General features: G+C 44.4%; 1 protein-coding gene across 6 annotated transcripts in view; it reads left to right on the forward strand.

Annotated features, from left to right (window-relative positions):
- eea1 (early endosome antigen 1) overlaps positions 1-13,447 on the forward strand; it is a 123,436-nt gene that overhangs the window by 33,931 nt on the left and 76,058 nt on the right. For all 6 annotated transcript variants that reach the window (XM_078235246.1, XM_078235245.1, XM_078235250.1 and 3 more), the window contains 3 exons: positions 239-352; positions 1,314-1,435; positions 3,610-3,765. In XM_078235246.1, the coding sequence (XP_078091372.1) occupies positions 239-352; positions 1,314-1,435; positions 3,610-3,765 (392 nt within the window). The remainder of the gene's footprint in view (positions 1-238; positions 353-1,313; positions 1,436-3,609; positions 3,766-13,447) is intronic.

A 13,447-nucleotide genomic window follows, 5' to 3' on the forward strand; every position in this document is an offset into this window, starting at 1 on the left:
CCACTTTGCTAACCACTCTCAATGCGTGCTGCCACCTACCAAGATCTATGCCCAATGCGCCTTCACTTCCATCTGTCCCTGCACAGTGTTGAGAACTGTGTCATCCCTACCAAAATTCGTCACAGAATATATACCTGTAGTCGTGGCTACCTATTACTTCAGTCTTATTTCTTGCAGTTTTGACAGACAGTAACGCTGAGGAAGTTTACTAACTGCCTTTTATTTGTTCTTTCTGTAGAGCTAACAGATCTCCAGTGCCAATTGGAAGATGCACAGGGAGAAGGGAAAAAGGTCAAACAGATGAATGAGTTGTTGGAACAGAAAGCTGCCACGTTAGCGACTGAATTAGTCGGTGAGTGCGAGTTCCCTCACTGAAGGACTGAGTTAAATAAAGGAAGATTTGCAATGTACAGGACAATAACAGCCATGAGGGAGGCCTTTTGGCTTGTCACGTTCCTCCTCAAGAGGAACTCAACTAGACTCACTCCCCTGCCTTGACCCAGAACTCAGAACATTTTCTCTCTTCAATGTTCAATATTGTTTTGAAAGTCACAAGTGCAGAACCGATCTGAATCAAACACCGTGTTCATAAAATGTTGAGGGCAAACCAATGTTTTACACTGGCTCATTATAAGTTATTTTTAGACTCATGCCGATATTCATAAAACCCTGGATGTTGCATGCTTTCTTAGCCTCTCTCAACTTGTCCAGTAACCTTCAATCATTTGTGCATACCTCCTGGCCTGCTCAGCCCGCTCCACTCCGCGTCGCCCCACCCACCCCCTGCCGCTCTGCGCCGCCCCCCCAATTCAAAACGTTCCAAAGCACTGTATCCAATTAAATATTTATGAAATATGGTCACCGCTCTAATGTAGGAATGGCAGCAGCTAGCTTGTGTGCAACAATCTTCCACAAATAGCAAGGCGGTGATGACCCGCTACCTGTTTTTGTGATGTTGGTTGCGGAATAAATATTGACCTGTTTACTGGGGAGGACTCTCCTGCTCTTCTGCAGAATAGAATCTTTTGCATCCACTTGGGAGAGCAGATGGGTCTCGGCTTAACGTCTTTAGAAAGTTGGCATCTCTGACCGTCCAGCACTCCCTCAGGACTGCACTGGGCATGTCGACCTTGTTTCCATGCTCAAGTCTCTGGAACGGGATTTCACCCCAACTACCCCTGCCTCTGAGGCAGTCGTGCTAACGCGAGCCGCTGCTGACATCCGAGGCTAATGAGGCAAATCAATTCCAAACAATATGTACTCTCAAATAGCTGAACATCATTCGTAGGTTGATATTCTTCATTCCTTGGCAGATATTAAAGCAAAGTTTGATGAAGAGAAAAGCCACAGGGACCTTGCAGAGACGAGACTGAAAAGCTTCATGGAAGAACTGGAAAAGGGGAGGAGCGTGACTGAAAAACTCCAGAATGAATTGGTGCGTGGGTTTTAATGAGTTTTAATATCTACCTTCATCCCCGAGATTAGCTAAAGTATTCAAGCTACCAAACAAGGTCTTGGAGATTTGTCCCTCTCTGCGGTATAATTATTTTTCTCCTTTTCTCCTGTAGTATAAATTGTGATGATAGTTTGAAATTTGGCATTCTTGTGTTTGTCCTGATGAGTGTGAGATGAAAAGCTTCGACAATGTGTCTCTCGGCAGTATTCCAAGTTCTCTACTACCAAGCAACTGTTTCTAATTATTTGGTTCTCGGCGCAGTGTTTTGTTGCCTCTCTAGTCTAACCAACTGCATCCACCTTTTGGCTTTTAAAGCACCCACCCTGGTGAGTGGCACAGTGGTTGGCACCACTGCCTCACAGTGCCAGGGACCCGGGTTCAATTCTAGCCTTGGGTGACTGTGGGGAGTTTGCACTTTCTCCCCACGTCTGCGTTGGTTTTCCTTTGGGCGCTCCGATTTCCTGCCACAGTCCAAAGATGTGCAGGTTAGGTTGATTGTCAGGATGATTAGCAGGATAAATATGTGGGGTTACGGGGATTGGGCCAGGGTGGGATTGTTGTTGGTGCAGACTCGATGGGCCGAACGGCCGCCTTCTGTGTTGTAGGGATTCTATGGATTCTTTCACGGTGAATAGGTGCGTTCTGACCTGGAGGGCTATACCCTAGCGGCATGTGTTGGAGCAATTGCTGCACCAAATGCGGGCAGTTGGGATTAGCTTCGGGGTTTAAAAATGGGCGGCATGGACAAGTTGGGCCAAAGGGCCTGTTTCCATGCTGTAAACCTCTATGACTTATATATGAGTTTTGCCAGGCAGAAATAGGTTGCTCAGCCCATCATGAGGCTCTCTGTATGAGCTTCCAGTGAGTGCCAGTCCCTCCTTCGTTTCCCATCCTAGAAATTGTTCATTTTCAATTATATGTCCGATTTCCCCTTTGAAAACTCCAGCTGAATCTGCTTCCCGTGTGTTACTTCAGATTCCTGGCAAATTAAACTGGTGGTTCTGGTACGGTGCTGGCAAACTAGCGGCTATGAGTTCAAATCCCACTTTAGCACGTTGTGAAATTGGATTTAATATAGCCTGTGCTGGTGGCATAAAAACTGAAATTGAAAGCAACCATTTTGTTTTGAAAAAGCCAAGTGATTCACTGCTGCCCCTTCACTGCTGCCTCTGCTCTCGTGAAGAGTCTGGAGCAAGGGGGTAAATTTCAATATGAGGGCTCTCCCATCCAAGACAGGGATGAGGAGGAGTTTCCTCTCAGAGGGTTGTTAGTGTTTGGAATTCTCTTCCACAGGGAGCTGGATTATCAAATGTATTCAAAGCTGAGTCAGACAGGTTTTTGAGTGACAAAGAGGTCAAAGGTCATGGAAGACGGGCAGGAAAGTGGACTTAAGGCCACAGTCAAAGCAACCAGGATCTTATTGAATGGCAGAGCTGACTTAAGGGACTGAATGGCCTACTCCTGCTCCTAATTCTTGTGATCTTATGCTACTTAGTCTAGGCCTGCACATGACTGCAATCTCATAGAATCCCTGCAATGCAGAATGAGGCCATTCGGCCCATCGAGTCAACGCCGACCACAATCCCACCAGGCTCTATTCCCATAACCCCACATATTTACCTTGCTAATCCCCTGACACTAGGGCATTTTATCATGGCCAATCAACCTAATCCGCACATCTTTGGACTGTGGGAGGAAACCGGAGCACCCGGAGGAAACCCACGCAGACACGGGGAGAATGTGCAAACTCCACACACACAGTGACCTGAGGCTGGAATTGAACCTGGGTCCCTGGCGCTGTGAGGCAGCAGCGCTAACCATTGTGCCACCATGGTTAACCGTCAATGAATTCAGGGCATCTAGAGATGGTCTATAAATGTCATCTCACACCCTATTGAATTGTCTTTAAGAATGACGTGTGCAAAAAATAAATAATGTTATGTGGAATCTCCAAGCTGAATCATAAAATGGGGAATCCTCAGGATAAAAGGAATGAATCAGTAGGTGTTGTGAACCCCTGAATCCTTCCCTTCCCTTGTTAGTAAATGTGAACCTCTGAGTTTAAGCGGTATTATTGGTGGGCAATAAAATGGAAGCCTAGCTGCTGGCCTAAGATTGGTCAGAAATCTCATTGGGTTGTGTTTGCGTTGTAGCTTCAGCGGCCTGGACTGGAGGATGTGGCAGTTCTGAAGAAGGAATTGGTTCAGGTTCAGACTCTGATGGATCAGATGAGTCTGGAGCAGGAGAGGCGATCGGACAAACTGACTGATGAAAATGAGCAGCTGAAGGTGCAGCATAACACAGCGGAGGTAAGATCCCCTCCTGGCCCGTCTGACAGCCACCCCTGATTAGGCTGGTGAAATTAAATGCTGAATAATCTCCTGTCATTCGAGCTGGGCCTTTAAACTCTGAGGCCTGTAACTTGCTTGGTTATTTGCCCTTGAAAACCTGAACACTCTCTCAAAAATCTTACAGCTCAGGAGGTGGCAATCTGACACGCCATTCCTATTCTGGCTCTGAAAGAGCTATCCAATTAATCTCACTCCCCAACTCATTTTTCCCCCGGAGTATGTATTCAATGTGCTTCCAAGATCCAATTGAATGTGCTGTGCCACCTTTTGTGACATCCAAATCATCATAACTGACTGTGCAATTGAATGAATGCCATAAAACTCAGAATCTCACCTTATTTTGCTTCTCCATTACTTCATATTAAATGTTTAATCAGCACATTGTGTGTGTGTCTGTGTATGCTTGCATCTGCAAGTAGGTCTTTGTCTGTGCGCATATTTGTTGTGTGTGTGTGTGTGTATTTGTTGTGTGTGTGTGTGTATTTGTTGTGTGTGTGTGTGTATTTGTTGTGTGTGTGTGTGTATTTGTTGTGTGTGTGTGTGTATTTGTTGTGTGTGTGCGTGTATTTGTTGCGTGTGTGCGTCTTTTTGTTGCGTGTGTGCGTGTATTTGTTGTGTGTGTGCGTGTATTTGTTGTGTGTGTGCGTGTATTTGTTGTGTGTGTGCGTGTATTTGTTGTGTGTGTGCGTGTATTTGTTGTGTGTGTGCGTGTATTTGTTGTGTGTGTGCGTGTATTTGTTGTGTGTGTGCGTGTATTTGTTGTGTGTGTGCGTGTATTTGTTGTGTGTGTGCGTGTATTTGTGTGTGTGCGTGTATTTGTGTGTGTGCGTGTATTTGTGTGTGCGTGTATTTGTGTGTGTGCGTGTATTTGTGTGTGTGCGTGTATTTGTGTGTGTGCGTGTATTTGTGTGTGTGCGTGTATTTGTGTGTGTGCGTGTATTTGTGTGTGTGCGTGTATTTGTGTGTGTGCGTGTATTTGTGTGTGTGCGTGTATTTGTGTGTGTGCGTGTATTTGTGTGTGTGCGTGTATTTGTGTGTGTGCGTGTATTTGTGTGTGTGCGTGTATTTGTGTGTGTGCGTGTATTTGTGTGTGTGCGTGTATTTGTGTGTGTGCGTGTATTTGTGTGTGTGCGTGTATTTGTGTGTGTGCGTGTATTTGTGTGTGTGCGTGTATTTGTGTGTGTGCGTGTATTTGTGTGTGTGCGTGTATTTGTGTGTGTGCGTGTATTTGTGTGTGTGCGTGTATTTGTGTGTGTGCGTGTATTTGTGTGTGTGCGTGTATTTGTGTGTGTGCGTGTATTTGTGTGTGTGCGTGTATTTGTGTGTGTGCGTGTATTTGTGTGTGTGCGTGTATTTGTGTGTGTGCGTGTATTTGTGTGTGTGCGTGTATTTGTGTGTGTGCGTGTATTTGTGTGTGTGCGTGTATTTGTGTGTGTGCGTGTATTTGTGTGTGTGCGTGTATTTGTGTGTGTGCGTGTATTTGTGTGTGTGCGTGTATTTGTGTGTGTGCGTGTATTTGTGTGTGTGCGTGTATTTGTGTGTGTGCGTGTATTTGTGTGTGTGCGTGTATTTGTGTGTGTGCGTGTATTTGTGTGTGTGCGTGTATTTGTGTGTGTGCGTGTATTTGTGTGTGTGCGTGTATTTGTGTGTGTGCGTGTATTTGTGTGTGTGCGTGTATTTGTGTGTGTGCGTGTATTTGTGTGTGTGCGTGTATTTGTGTGTGTGCGTGTATTTGTGTGTGTGCGTGTATTTGTGTGTGTGCGTGTATTTGTGTGTGTGCGTGTATTTGTGTGTGTGCGTGTATTTGTGTGTGTGCGTGTATTTGTGTGTGTGCGTGTATTTGTGTGTGTGCGTGTATTTGTGTGTGTGCGTGTATTTGTGTGTGTGCGTGTATTTGTGTGTGTGCGTGTATTTGTGTGTGCGTGTATTTGTGTGTGTGCGTGTATTTGTGTGTGTGCGTGTATTTGTGTGTGTGCGTGTATTTGTGTGTGTGCGTGTATTTGTGTGTGTGCGTGTATTTGTGTGTGTGCGTGTATTTGTGTGTGTGCGTGTATTTGTGTGTGTGCGTGTATTTGTGTGTGTGCGTGTATTTGTTTGTGTGCGTGTATTTGTTTGTGTGCGTGTATTTGTTTGTGTGCGTGTATTTGTTTGTGTGCGTGTATTTGTTTGTGTGCGTGTATTTGTTTGTGTGCGTGTATTTGTTTGTGTGCGTGTATTTGTTTGTGTGCGTGTATTTGTTTGTGTGCGTGTATTTGTTTGTGTGCGTGTATTTGTTTGTGTGCGTGTATTTGTTTGTGTGCGTGTATTTGTTTGTGTGCGTGTATTTGTTTGTGTGCGTGTATTTGTTTGTGTGCGTGTATTTGTTTGTGTGCGTGTATTTGTTTGTGTGCGTGTATTTGTTTGTGTGCGTGTATTTGTTTGTGTGCGTGTATTTGTTTGTGTGCGTGTATTTGTTTGTGTGCGTGTATTTGTTTGTGTGCGTGTATTTGTTTGTGTGCGTGTATTTGTTTGTGTGCGTGTATTTGTTTGTGTGCGTGTATTTGTTTGTGTGCGTGTATTTGTTTGTGTGCGTGTATTTGTTTGTGTGTGCGTGTATTTGTTGTGGTGTATGTGTGTGCGTGTATTTGTTGTGTGTGCGTGTATTTGTTTGTGTGCGTGTATTTGTTTGTGGTGCGTGTATTTGTTTGTGTGTGCGTGTATTTGTTTGTGTGCGTGTATTTGTTGTGTGTGCGTGTATTTGTTTGTGAGTGTGTGCGTGTATTTGTTTGTGTGCGTGTATTTGTTTGTGTGTGTGCGTGTATTTGTTTGTGTGTGTGTGCGTGTATTTGTGTGTGTGTGCGTGTATTTGTTGTGTGTGCGTGTATTGTTGTGTGTGTGCGTGTATTTGTTTGTGTGTGTGCGTGTATTTGTTTGTGTGCGTGTGCGTGTATTTGTTTGTGTGCGTGTGCGTGTATTTGTTTGTGTGTGTGCGTGTATTTGTTTGGTGTGTGTGCGTGTATTTGTTTGTGTGTGTGCGTGTATTTGTGTGTGTGCGTGTATTTGTTGGTGTTTGTGTGCGTGTATTGTGTGTGTGTGTGCGTGTATTTGTTGTGTGTGCGTGTATTTGTGTGTGTGTGCGTGTATTTGTTGTGTGCGTGTGTGCGTGTATTTGTTGTGTGTGTGCGTGTATTTGTTGTGTGTGCGTGTATTTGTTTGTGTGTGCGTGTATTTGTGTGTGTGCGTGTATTTGTGTGTGTGCGTGTATTTGTGTGTGTGCGTGTATTTGTGTGTGTGCGTGTATTTGTGTGTGTGCGTGTATTTGTGTGTGTGCGTGTATTTGTGTGTGTGCGTGTATTTGTGTGTGTGCGTGTATTTGTGTGTGTGCGTGTATTTGTGTGTGTGCGTGTATTTGTGTGTGTGCGTGTATTTGTGTGTGTGCGTGTATTTGTGTGTGTGCGTGTATTTGTGTGTGTGCGTGTATTTGTGTGTGTGCGTGTATTTGTGTGTGTGCGTGTATTTGTGTGTGTGCGTGTATTTGTGTGTGTGCGTGTATTTGTGTGTGTGCGTGTATTTGTGTGTGTGCGTGTATTTGTGTGTGTGCGTGTATTTGTGTGTGTGCGTGTATTTGTGTGTGTGCGTGTATTTGTGTGTGTGCGTGTATTTGTGTGTGTGCGTGTATTTGTGTGTGTGCGTGTATTTGTGTGTGTGCGTGTATTTGTGTGTGTGCGTGTATTTGTGTGTGTGCGTGTATTTGTGTGTGTGCGTGTATTTGTGTGTGTGCGTGTATTTGTGTGTGTGCGTGTATTTGTGTGTGTGCGTGTATTTGTGTGTGTGCGTGTATTTGTGTGTGTGCGTGTATTTGTGTGTGTGCGTGTATTTGTGTGTGTGCGTGTATTTGTGTGTGTGCGTGTATTTGTGTGTGTGCGTGTATTTGTGTGTGTGCGTGTATTTGTGTGTGTGCGTGTATTTGTGTGTGTGCGTGTATTTGTGTGTGTGCGTGTATTTGTGTGTGTGCGTGTATTTGTGTGTGTGCGTGTATTTGTGTGTGTGCGTGTATTTGTGTGTGTGCGTGTATTTGTGTGTGTGCGTGTATTCGTGTATTTGTGTGTGTGCGTGTATTTGTGTGTGTGCGTGTATTTGTGTGTGTGCGTGTATTTGTGTGTGTGCGTGTATTTGTGTGTGTGCGTGTATTTGTGTGTGTGCGTGTATTTGTGTGTGTGCGTGTATTTGTGTGTGTGCGTGTATTTGTGTGTGTGCGTGTATTTGTGTGTGTGCGTGTATTTGTGTGTGTGCGTGTATTTGTGTGTGCGCGTGTATTTGTTTGTGTGTGTGTGCGTGTATTTGTTTGTGAGTGTGCGTGTATTTGTGTGTGTGTGTGTGCGTGTATTTGTGTGTGTGTGTGTGCGTGTATTTGTTTGTGTGTGTGCGTGTATTTGTTTGTGTGTGTGCGTGTATTTGTTTGTGAGTGTGCGTGTATTTGTTTGTGAGTGTGCGTGTATTTGTGTGTGTGTGTGCGTGTATTTGTTTGTGTGTGTGTGCGTGTATTTGTTTGTGTGTGTGTGCGTGTATTTGTTTGTGTGTGTGTGCGTGTATTTGTTTGTGTGTGTGTGCGTGTATTTGTTTGTGTGTGTGCGTGTATTTGTTTGTGTGTGTGTGCGTGTATTTGTTTGTGTGTGTGTGCGTGTATTTGTTTGTGAGTGTGCGTGTATTTGTGTGTGTGTGTGTGCGTGTATTTGTGTGTGTGTGCGTGTATTTGTTTGTGTGTGTGTGCGTGTATTTGTTTGTGTGTGTGCGTGTATTTGTTTGTGTGTGTGTGCGTGTATTTGTTTGTGTGTGTGTGCGTGTATTTGTTTGTGTGTGTGTGCGTGTATTTGTTTGTGTGTGTGTGCGTGTATTTGTTTGTGAGTGTGCGTGTATTTGTGTGTGTGTGTGTGCGTGTATTTGTGTGTGTGTGTGTGCGTGTATTTGTTTGTGTGTGTGTGCGTGTATTTGTTTGTGTGTGTGCGCGTGTATTTGTTTGTGTGTGTGCGCGTGTATTTGTTTGTGTGTGTGCGCGTGTATTTGTTTGTGTGTGTGCGCGTGTATTTGTTTGTGTGTGTGCGCGTGTATTTGTTTGTGTGTGTGCGCGTGTATTTGTTTGTGTGTGTGCGCGTGTATTTGTTTGTGTGTGTGCGCGTGTATTTGTTTGTGTGTGTGCGCGTGTATTTGTTTGTGTGTGTGCGCGTGTATTTGTTTGTGTGTGTGCGCGTGTATTTGTTTGTGTGTGTGCGCGTGTATTTGTTTGTGTGTGTGCGCGTGTATTTGTTTGTGTGTGCGCGCGTGTATTTGTTTGTGTGTGCGCGCGTGTATTTGTTTGTGTGCGTGTATTTGTTTGTGTGCGTGTATTTGTTTGAGAGTGTGCGTGTATTTGTGTGTGTGTGCGTGTATTTGTGTGTGTGTGTGCGTGTATTTGTTTGTGTGTGTGTGCGTGTATTTGTTTGTGTGTGTGTGCGTGTATTTGTTTGTGTGTGTGTGCGTGTATTTGTTTGTGTGTGTGCGTGTATTTGTTTGTGTGCGTGTGCGTGCATTTGTTTGTGTGCGTGTGCGTGTATTTGTTTGTGTGTGTGCGTGTATTTGTGTGTGTGTGCGTGCGTGTAGTTGTTTGTGTGTGCGTGCGTGTATTTGTTTGTGTGTGTGCGTGTATTTGTTTGTGTGTGTGTGCGTGTATTTGTTTGTGAATGTGCGTGTATTTGTGTGTGTGTGTGTGCGTGTATTTGTGTGTGTGCGTGTATTTGTTTGTGTGTGTGTGCGTGTATTTGTTTGTGTGTGTGTGCGTGTATTTGTTTGTGAGTGTGCGTGTATTTGTTTGTGAGTGTGCGTGTATTTGTGTGTGTGTGTGTGCGTGTATTTGTTTGTGAGTGTGCGTGTATTTGTTTGTGTGTGTGTGCGTGTATTTGTTTGTGTGTGTGTGCGTGTATTTGTTTGTGTGCGTGTATTTGTTTGTGTGTGTGTGCGTGTATTTGTTTGTGAGTGTGCGTGTATTTGTGTGTGTGTGTGTGCGTGTATTTGTTTGTGTGTGTGTGCGTGTATTTGTTTGTGTGTGTGTGCGTGTATTTGTTTGTGTGTGTGTGCGTGTATTTGTTTGTGTGTGTGTGCGTGTATTTGTTTGTGTGTGCGTGTATTTGTTTGTGTGTGCGTGTATTTGTTTGTGAGTGTGCGTGTATTTGTGTGTGTGTGTGTGCGTGTATTTGTTTGTGAGTGTGCGTGTATTTGTGTGTGTGTGTGTGCGTGTATTTGTGTGTGTGTGTGCGCGTGTATTTGTTTGTGTGTGTGCGCGTGTATTTGTTTGTGTGTGTGCGCGTGTATTTGTTGTGTGTGTGTGCGTGTATTTGTTGCGTGTGTGCGTGTATTTGTTGCGTGTGTGCGTCTTTTTGTTGCGTGTGTGCGTGTATTTGTTGCGTGTGTGCGTGTATTTGTTGTGTGTGTGCGTGTATTTGTTGTGTGTGTGCGTGTATTTGTTGTGTGTGTGCGTGTATTTGTTGTGTGTGTGCGTGTATTTGTTGTGTGTGTGCGTGTATTTGTTGTGTGTGCGTGTATTTGTGTGTGTGCGTGTATTTGTGTGTGTGCGTGTATTTGTGTGTGTGCGTGTATTTGTGTGTGTGCGTGTATTTGTGTGTGTGCGTGTATTTGTGTGTGTGCGTGTATTTGTGTGTGTGCGTGTATTTGTGTGTGTGCGTGTATTTGTGTGTGTGCGTGTATTTGTGTGTGTGCGTGTATTTGTGTGTGTGCGTGTATTTGTGTGTGTGCGTGTATTTGTGTGTGTGCGTGTATTTGTGTGTGTGCGTGTATTTGAGTGTGTGCGTGTATTTGTGTGTGTGCGTGTATTTGTGTGTGTGCGTGTATTTGTGTGTGTGCGTGTATTTGTGTGTGTGCGTGTATTTGTGTGTGTGCGTGTATTTGTGTGTGCGTGTATTTGTGTGTGTGCGTGTATTTGTGTGTGTGCGTGTATTTGTGTGTGTGCGTGTATTTGTGTGTGTGCGTGTATTTGTGTGTGTGCGTGTATTTGTGTGTGTGCGTGTATTTGTGTGTGTGCGTGTATTTGTGTGTGTGCGTGTATTTGTGTGTGTGCGTGTATTTGTGTGTGTGCGTGTATTTGTGTGTGTGCGTGTATTTGTGTGTGTGCGTGTATTTGTGTGTGTGCGTGTATTTGTGTGTGTGCGTGTATTTGTGTGTGTGCGTGTATTTGTGTGTGTGCGTGTATTTGTGTGTGTGCGTGTATTTGTGTGTGTGCGTGTATTTGTGTGTGTGCGTGTATTTGTGTGTGTGCGTGTATTTGTGTGTGTGCGTGTATTTGTGTGTGTGCGTGTATTTGTGTGTGTGCGTGTATTTGTGTGTGTGCGTGTATTTGTGTGTGTGCGTGTATTTGTGTGTGTGCGTGTATTTGTGTGTGTGCGTGTATTTGTGTGTGTGCGTGTATTTGTGTGTGTGCGTGTATTTGTGTGTGTGCGTGTATTTGTGTGTGTGCGTGTATTTGTGTGTGTGCGTGTATTTGTGTGTGTGCGTGTATTTGTGTGTGCGTGTATTTGTGTGTGTGCGTGTATTTGTGTGTGTGCGTGTATTTGTGTGTGTGCGTGTATTTGTGTGTGTGCGTGTATTTGTGTGTGTGCGTGTATTTGTGTGTGTGCGTGTATTTGTGTGTGTGCGTGTATTTGTGTGTGTGCGTGTATTTGTGTGTGTGCGTGTATTTGTGTGTGTGCGTGTATTTGTGTGTGTGCGTGTATTTGTGTGTGTGCGTGTATTTGTGTGTGTGCGTGTATTTGTGTGTGTGCGTGTATTTGTGTGTGTGCGTGTATTTGTGTGTGTGCGTGTATTTGTGTGTGTGCGTGTATTTGTGTGTGTGCGTGTATTTGTGTGTGTGCGTGTATTTGTGTGTGTGCGTGTATTTGTGTGTGTGCGTGTATTTGTGTGTGTGCGTGTATTTGTGTGTGTGCGTGTATTTGTGTGTGTGCGTGTATTTGTGTGTGTGCGTGTATTTGTGTGTGTGCGTGTATTTGTGTGTGTGCGTGTATTTGTGTGTGTGCGTGTATTTGTGTGTGTGCGTGTATTTGTGTGTGTGCGTGTATTTGTGTGTGTGCGTGTATTTGTGTGTGTGCGTGTATTTGTGTGTGTGCGTGTATTTGCGTGTGTGCGTGTATTTGCGTGTGTGCGTGTATTTGCGTGTGTGCGTGTATTTGCGTGTGTGCGTGTATTTGCGTGTGTGCGTGTATTTGCTTGTGTGCGTGTATTTGTTTGTGTGCGTGTATTTGTTTGTGTGCGTGTATTTGTTTGTGTGCGTGTATTTGTTTGTGTGCGTGTATTTGTTTGTGTGCGTGTATTTGTTTGTGTGCGTGTATTTGTTTGTGTGCGTGTATTTGTGTGCGTGTATTTGTGTGCGTGTATTTGTTTGTGTGCGTGTGCGTGTATTTGTTTGTGTGCGTGTGCGTGTATTTGTTTGTGTGTGTGCGTGTATTTGTTTGTGTGTGTGCGTGTATTTGTTTGTGTGTGTGCGCGTGTATTTGTTTGTGTGTGTGCGCGTGTATTTGTTTGTGTGTGTGCGCGTGTATTTGTTTGTGTGTGTGTGCGTGTATTTGTTTGTGTGTGTGTGCGTGTATTTGTTTGTGAGTGTGCGTGTATTTGTTTGTGTGTGTGTGCGTGTATTTGTGTGTGTGTGTGCGTGTATTTGTTTGTGTGTGTGTGCGTGTATTTGTTTGTGTGTGTGCGTGTATTTGTTTGTGTGTGTGTGCGTGTATTTGTTTGTGAGTGTGCGTGTATTTGTGTGTGTGTGTGTGCGTGTATTTGTGTGTGTGTGCGTGTATTTGTTTGTGTGTGTGCGTGTATTTGTTTGTGAGTGTGCGTGTATTTGTTTGTGAGTGTGCGTGTATTTGTGTGTGCGTGTGCGTGTATTTGTGTGTGCGTGTGCGTGTATTTGTTTGTGTGTGTGTGCGTGTGTTTGTGTGTGTGTGCGTGTATTTGTTTGTGTGTGTGTGCGTGTATTTGTTTGTGTGTGTGTGCGTGTATTTGTTTGTGTGTGTGCGTGTATTTGTTTGTGTGTGTGTGCGTGTATTTGTTTGTGTGTGTGTGCGTGTATTTGTTTGTGAGTGTGCGTGTATTTGTGTGTGTGTGTGTGCGTGTATTTGTGTGTGTGTGCGTGTATTTGTTTGTGTGTGTGTGCGTGTATTTGTTTGTGTGTGTGCGTGTATTTGTTTGTGTGTGTGTGCGTGTATTTGTTTGTGTGTGTGTGCGTGTATTTGTTTGTGTGTGTGTGCGTGTATTTGTTTGTGTGTGTGTGCGTGTATTTGTTTGTGAGTGTGCGTGTATTTGTGTGTGTGTGTGTGCGTGTATTTGTGTGTGTGTGTGTGCGTGTATTTGTTTGTGTGTGTGTGCGTGTATTTGTTTGTGTGTGTGCGCGTGTATTTGTGTGTGTGTGTGCGCGTGTATTTGTTTGTGTGTGTGCGCGTGTATTTGTTTGTGTGTGTGCGCGTGTATTTGTTTGTGTGTGTGCGCGTGTATTTGTTTGTGTGTGTGCGCGTGTATTTGTTTGTGTGTGTGCGCGTGTATTTGTTTGTGTGTGTGCGCGTGTATTTGTTTGTGTGTGTGCGCGTGTATTTGTTTGTGTGTGTGCGCGTGTATTTGTTTGTGTGTG

This window comes from Mustelus asterias, chromosome 19 (assembly GCF_964213995.1).
Source record: "Mustelus asterias chromosome 19, sMusAst1.hap1.1, whole genome shotgun sequence".
NCBI classification, from domain to species: Eukaryota; Metazoa; Chordata; class Chondrichthyes; order Carcharhiniformes; family Triakidae; genus Mustelus; species Mustelus asterias.